Source organism: Microtus ochrogaster, chromosome 1, assembly GCF_000317375.1.
Source record: "Microtus ochrogaster isolate Prairie Vole_2 chromosome 1, MicOch1.0, whole genome shotgun sequence".
Taxonomy (NCBI): Eukaryota; Metazoa; Chordata; class Mammalia; order Rodentia; family Cricetidae; genus Microtus; species Microtus ochrogaster.
Window position 1 is genome coordinate 101,169,433 of NC_022009.1, and position 7,578 is coordinate 101,177,010.

The 7,578-nt window shown below is 45.0% G+C and overlaps 1 protein-coding gene across 1 annotated transcript in view; it reads left to right on the forward strand.

Annotated features, from left to right (window-relative positions):
- The window catches only part of Noct (nocturnin), a 20,195-nt gene extending 13,788 nt beyond the window's left edge, over positions 1 to 6,407 (forward strand). The window contains exons 3-4 of the mRNA XM_026783018.1: positions 3,285 to 3,554; positions 4,682 to 6,407. Of these exons, the coding sequence (XP_026638819.1) occupies positions 3,285 to 3,554; positions 4,682 to 5,517 (1,106 nt within the window). The 3' untranslated portion in view covers positions 5,518 to 6,407. The remainder of the gene's footprint in view (positions 1 to 3,284; positions 3,555 to 4,681) is intronic.
- Positions 6,408 to 7,578: the final 1,171 nt, after the last annotated feature.

A 7,578-nucleotide genomic window follows, 5' to 3' on the forward strand; every position in this document is an offset into this window, starting at 1 on the left:
CTCGAACTCACAGAGATCCGCCTGCCTCTGCCTCCCAAGTGCTGGGATTAAAGGCGTGCGCCACCACCGCCCGGCCTTTTATGTTATTTTAAGATTGATTTATTTGCCGGCCTGTAATGGCATGTGCCTTTAATCTCAGCACTTAAGCGGCAGAGGCAGGAAGATCTCTGTGAATTCGAGGCCAGCCTGGTCTACAGAGCGAGTTTTAGGACACTCTCCAAAGCTACAGAGAAACCCTGTTGCAAAATAAAAAAAAAATGTGGATGGTTTTTTGCCTGTATGTGGATGTGTACCACATGCATGCCTGGTGCCCATGGAGGTGAGCAGAGGGTGTCAGTCAGATCCCCTGTATATGGGTGCTGGGAACTGGACTCGGGTTCTTTCCAAGAGTAACTGAAGAGCCATGTCTCCAACACCACACACCACACATCCCAGGTTGGTTGGATTTGAGAATGACATTAGACACCAAGATGGGGGTGCCAGAGTGCTATATGCCATTGTGTCTAGCACTCAGGAGTGTGTGTTTGTACACACACACACACACACACACACACACTCACTCACATCCATGTCTGGACATGTACATCATAAGATGGGAAGCATGGCTGCCCACGCTGTCGCTGTCTCGACATTACAGCATCCCTTCGTCTCTCCGGAGTGTCCTCTCTCCCAGGGACAGACAGACACACACACACACACACACACACACACGCTTCCACCCACCTACCCGTGTGCTTATTCATAAGCCCGCAGTTTCTGTATTGTTAGGCCCTGCCCTTTGAGAACAGACTTTACCAAGTAGAGCATAGTGTGGTTAGTTTAATCCCTGTAGTTTGCTGTTGAATCATTGCTTTCCAAAGATGTGTAGATCACAACATCCACAGTCAGATTCCTCTGTTGAGACACTCCTGGCATCTCCAACCTCCAGTTAATATTTAGATTTACAGGTATCAGATTCGTTCTTTATGGCTGCTCCTGTATATGTTTAACTTTCTTGGGTTCCTTCCATCCTGGTTTTTTTTTTTTTTTTTTTCCAGACAGTGTTTCTCTGTAGTTTTTCTTGGTTCCTTTTTTTATGACCGTGATAGAACACCATGACCAAAGCAACTTATGAAAAACAAAGTGTTTAACTGGGTTTACAGTTTCAAAGGGCTAGAATTCATGGTCATGGGGCGAAGGCATGGTGGCAGAACAGCTGAGAATCCAAAACCTCAAGCAAAGGCAGACAGGGCACACTGGGATTTTTTTTTCCCCAAACATCAAAGCCCCACCCCCAATGGCACCTCTTCCACACAAGGCTGTACTTCATTTCTACCAACTGGGAAGCTAGTATTCAAACAGCTTTGTTCCGTTCTCATCCAGAGCACAAACCATGTGCACACACACCATTCTCCAGAGTTCCCTGTGCTGCCCCTAGCAGCCCCCACTCCTGCAGACTCTGGCTTCCTTTCCTTTCCTGTGCTCCCCAGGGGAATGCACCATCTACCGGGTAGAGCCTGGCCTCTTCCACTGAGAGATTCCTGTGAGAGTCCTTCCTCCTAGGGTCAGCTCATGTTCTTTCTACCCAATGTTATGCATTCTACCCTTGTTTAACTGTTCACATACTGAAGGGCATCATGGTTGCTAACAGTAAGTATTTTCAAATGGATGTTAGTTTTAATTAAGTAAATACCTAGAGGTGTGAACTCCTGGCTGAATAGTAAGCCTATATTTAATTTACATATATGTAAGCCCCATCAAGGTGCTTTTCAGAATAGTTAGCCACACATAGAAATAATATAATTCATAATGAACATCAGAATAACTGGTTTTCTTTTTTGGGGTGTGGGGGGTTTCAAGACAGGGTTTCGCTGTTGCTCTGGAGCCTGTCCTGGAACTAGCTCTTGTAGACCAGGCTGGCCTTGAACTCACAGAGATCCACCTGCCTCTGCCTCCCGAGTGCTAGGATTAAAGGCATGTGCCATCATTGCCCGGCTAGGTAACTGGTTTTCATACTTTCTGACAGAGTCTTCAATGTCCTGGAAAAGAGTGGGGTTTTATAAGCTGCCTCAGCTGTGGTCCAGAAGCCAGCAATAATACACTTTAGTATTTATTCTCTCACACCACTCAAACATTCTATCTCAAAAACAAAATGCTACTTGGATATTTCTCTCCTTTTTAGGAAAAAATTTTCAAAATAACTTCTTGTTTTATGCTCTCCCTCCTCCCCTCACACTGCCACCAAAAGGAGTGTTGTCACCACCACACACCCCCATTTGTGTGATAGAATCCCCAGGTGGAAGCAACTGAAGGGGTTTATCTTCTTCCAGTTCCAGAAGGACAAAGCCCAACATGACAGGGAGAGCAAGGAAAGAGCTGGAAGCTAGCTGATCATTTCATCCACACACAGGAAACAGAATGGCTATAAAACCACCTTCCCAAACAGCACCAGCAGCCTGGAACCAAGTGTTCAAATACACGTGCCTCTGAGGGACAAATCTGCATTCGGATCAGCAGATACACACACACACACACACGCACGCACGCACGCACGCACACCCCAAACATACCGCACCCCACCCCAAATTGAAAACCTAAGCATTGGTGAGCACTCATGTCTTTCCAGACACTGCTGCTCCCTGGGCCTGTGTTCTGTCTCTAGCGGCTAGGAAACGCAGCCAGTCAAGAAAAGAAAGCTTAGATGGAAACCAGCTGAGCAGAACTCGGGCGTCTCCTCCTCTGTTTCCCAGACTGCATCCTGGATATTTTGAAGAGTACATGTTCAGTGCTAACCACAGGAGTCTCCAAGAGACTGACCGTGATGGACACTTAACATGAAACCAGGGCGATCTGTAGACACTGCACCAGGGCTACAGCTTTCTACATTGCAGCCTTCAAAAACCAAACTTGGGTCCAGGTGTGGTGGTTACACTTTTAATCCTAGCACTTAAGAGGCAGAAGCAGGTGGATCCCTGAGTTCGAGGCCAGCCTGGTCTACAAAGCAAGTTCCAGGACAGCTGGGGCTACACAAAGAAACACAGATTTAAAAAAAAAAAAAAGAAAAGAAAAGAAAAAGAAAGAAAGAAAAGAAAAAAAGCAAATAAAAAACTTTGTTAGGAATGGCTGGGTATAAAGACAACTAGAAGAGGTCACTGAGGTTAGGTAAACAGGTTTATTAGTTTTGTTAAGAGATTGGTTAATGCAGTACTTGAATTACCTGTCCTGATGGGAAGCTGGAGCCTAGAAACCCCACTATCCACAGTACATGCTGACAGCTTTTCTGTACGTCTGCTTCCTTCCCGCAGTGAGTTCCATGGGAAACGGCACGAGTAGACTCTACAGTGCTCTCTCCAAGACACTCAGCAGCAGTGCAGCGGCTCAGCACCCCGAGTATTTGGTGTCGGCTGACCCAGAACATCTGGAACCCATCGATCCTAAGGAACTTCTTGAGGAATGCAGGGCTGTTTTGCACACTCGGCCACCGCGGTACCAGAGGTGTTTTGTGGGCATAAGGACAGATGGCCTGAGTAGCTACCCTCCCATTAGAGTCATGCAGTGGAACATCCTTGCCCAAGGTATGCCTGGGGCTGCTGTGCCTGACTGCTGAGGCCTCCTTTCTGCTCCTGTGTGCATTCCCGGTGCGCTATATGAAGGGACGAAATGGGGGAGGGTGGAGGTATATTTTCAATACCTCAGACCTTCTGTTGCTGAAACTTGGGTACATAGCACCATGACAGCATTTACAGGGGACAAACTGAATGTAAAGCAGGAGGGAGGCCAGCCTTGGCAGTCCACGAGGGTTTGTGATCCCAGCAGTCAAGAGGCTGGGCCATGATGACTGCCACCTAGGCTGTGGAGTGACGCCTTGTCTCAAAACAGTAAAACCAGCGATACCATTTGGCCAACTCCCTTAGCACTACCTAAAAGACATTTTCATGTGTTTATGTATCTGACTTACCAATCTTTTAAAAGTATTTTTATTTGTTCTTGACAATTTCATACACATACCATATACTTGTTCATATCTGCCCACTTCCACCCCACCAACCCGGGCGCCTGTACAGTCATGTGCCCATCATTCATAAGGAGAAAAAGCTATTCATTTGTCCCATTCATTCTGAATAGTATCTATTTATATCAGTTACCTTGACTTTCTTATAGGCAGTGTTAAAACTAGTGTTTATTTAAATTGACACACTTTTATATTCCCAGGACAACAAAGTTTCTCTAAACCCCAAGGCAAAGGTCTTAATCCTAGAATACAGTTATGAAATAGCTTTAGTGTGTGTGTGTGTGTGTGTGTGTGTGTATAAAGAAAGAGAGAAAGAAAGAAAGAAAAAGAAAGAAAGAAAGAAAGAAAGAAAGAAAGAAAGAAAGAAAGAAAGAAAGAAAGAAAGAAAGAACCCTGCTGCCTATTTCAGCAGATGGTATGAGGTTATTTTGTCTAGGTGGGTTGACACAGCTTAGAACTGCCCAGCCCCGCAGGCCTCTGCTCCTGAGCTTTATTGCGTTCGTAGGTTTGTTCCTTTGTGAGACTATCTCAGAATGTAGCCTTAGCTGAGCTGGCGCTCAATCACATAGCCCCCAGTGGCCTCGAACTCACGGAAATCTGCCTTCCCAGTACTCTTACTATACTAGGCTCCCATTTTCTTTGAGGGTGTGGTTCTGTGGTAGCTGACAAATGCTTGGCTTTTCTTTTCAGCTCTTGGAGAAGGCAAAGACAACTTTGTACAGTGCCCCATTGAAGCACTCAAGTGGGAAGAAAGGAAATGCCTTATTCTGGAGGAATTCTTGGCTTACCAACCAGATATCTTGTGCCTCCAAGAGGTGGACCACTATTTTGATACCTTCCAACCACTCCTCAGTAGACTGGGCTACCAAGGCACATTTTTCCCCAAGCCCTGGTCACCATGTCTTGATGTTGAACACAACAATGGACCAGATGGCTGTGCTTTATTTTTCCTCCAAAACCGTTTCAAGCTCATCAACAGCACCAATATTAGGCTGACAGCCATGACCCTAAAAACCAATCAGGTTGCCATTGCACAGACCCTAGAGTGTAAGGAGTCCGGCAGACAGTTCTGTGTTGCTGTCACCCACTTAAAAGCACGCACTGGCTGGGAGCGGTTCCGGTCAGCTCAGGGCTGTGACCTTCTCCAGAACCTGCAGGGCATCACACAGGGAGCCAAGATTCCCCTGATTGTCTGTGGGGACTTCAATGCAGAGCCCACTGAGGAGGTCTACAAACACTTCGCTTCCTCCAGCCTCAATCTCAACAGCGCCTACAAGCTGCTGAGTCCTGACGGACAGTCGGAGCCTCCATACACAACCTGGAAGATCCGGACCTCAGGGGAGTGTCGCCACACCCTGGACTACATCTGGTACTCCAGACACGCTCTGAGCGTCACCTCTGCTCTGGAACTACTCACGGAAGAACAGATTGGGCCCAGCCGGCTCCCGTCCTTTCTCTACCCCTCAGACCACCTGTCGCTGGTGTGTGACTTCAGCTTTAATGAGGAGCCTGAGGAACTCTTATAAACACTGTCATCCTAATCATAAGAGTCTTAACCAGGGATGTTTTGGGAAACTGAAATATGATAAGTTTCAGCCACTTCGTTTTCCATCGTTTCCAGCATGCCCTTGGAAAAGAATTGTTCACAAACCTTTCCGATTAAAACCTGCAGTGAAAAGGTGTTTGCACTCCAGTTTGGGCTTGTGTATTAATTTTCTATAACATTCTCTATTACTTAAGGGCATTAAAATTAGACTATTTGTAAGTTTTTTTGGTTTTTGTTTTTTTAACTTGAGGGTGCTATAAAAACCTCAATTTGTAAGCCCCTCAGTAAGTACAATGTAAAATGTAGGAAGTTTTCTAGAGAGTATTTCATTATTTATTTGTGGGAATTTAAAATGTCAGCAAGAAATGCATGGCAATATTTATTTTTTATATCTTCATGTAAAATTAAGTGGATTATTTAGCATTGTAGATGCAGGAATAGACATAATTTCCTTAAAACTTCCAATTGTTTTTATTTGGTGATCTAACACTAAGGAACTATATTTAGCCCTGAAGGATTTGTGACAATCTTCAGATAATCCTTGCTGTTTGCTATGCCTCCAATTTACCATTGTGTTTCTTGAAGAAATGCCAGTTCATTTTCAATTAGTTTTTACCATCTAGTCATAGTTAAATAAAGTATTTGTACTTTCTGTTGTATGGCATTGGCACACATGCGAAGACTACTGACTTCTTTTGACAAGTAGCTTTAGGAGCAGTCCTGGAACAGTGACTAAGAATAATAGTGAGAATTCCTTCTGAGACGAACTCCAGAAAGCCCATTTGTGTGATCAAATCTCTATTAGACCAGCTGGGGCTCCAATATCAAGACCCTTTTTCTTTTTCTTTTCTTTTTTTTTTCTCTCTCTGGTTTTTCAAGACAGGGTTTCCTCTGTAGCTTTGGAGCCTGTCCTGGAACTAGCTCTTGGAGACCAGGCTGGCCTCGAACTCACAGAGATCCACCTGCCTCTGCCTCCCAAATGCTGGCGAAGACCCTGTATCAAAAAATCCCAAGACAGCCAAAATGATGGGGCTCAAAATTTAAGAGCAGAAACGTTAACCTGTAGTTCTCTTCCGATTGTTGAAGCCTCTTCTAAAAGTAACTGGTGATAAAATGTTAAATGTTTTAATGTATGAGTTCTAAATATTATTTAAGATTAATAAATGAATTTATAACAGTGCTTTTAATCTTGGTTTTGTGTGTGTGTTTTGGTTTGGTTTTTGTCCAAACGGAATCTGGGAGTCTGTATCATAATAGTATGTGGTTCAAACATTATCCACTTCCACACTAAATTTTCATTTTGACACTTAACAGAGGTAGCTACACATTCAAGCTTTTGGAATCTTAGTGCAAGGATAGAGTCCTCCAAAATGGCTTACCGCTGCCTTCAACCTCCAGGTTCACAAATAGTGATACAGCGGTCGGGTTAGTCTCCCCAATGTGCTAGAGTGATTCAGATATTTGGGGACACACTGATACTCACCAAGGCCTGACTCTGCTGTCTCTGAAGTTCCTATGGAATGTGATGTTGGTTATTGGGGACACAGTCAAAGTCACAACCACAGAAGACTTGGAGTAACTGAATAATAAATAGTTGAAGGCAGTTTAGAAGCTGGGAGTAGCTCTGGAGAGTAGCTCTGGAGCACGTTCTAGGCTCCAGCCTGATCCCCAGAACCAGGAAAGAACCAACCAGGACAAGGTAGCGCCCTGGGAAAGTAGGGGTAGGATCAGGAGCTCCTGATTTTTCTCAACTGCAAAGCAAGTTCAAGGCCAGCCTAGGATATCTGAAACCCTGTTTTCAAAGCCAAACTAAGTAGTTGTGTGGCGAGCTACGTGGAGCCACATCTGATCAGCTCCTAATTATGGCTAAGACCTGACTTATGCTATTATCACACAATGATCATCAGCTGCTTGCATATGCGTGAGCCTATGGGCAGTGCCCACCTGGCAATCCGGGGTTGGTAGCCCATGCCTTTTTAAGGGCTGGGAGAGGTTTGCCCGGGGAGAGAGAGAAAGTGAATAAAGTCCTGGAGTAAACTGC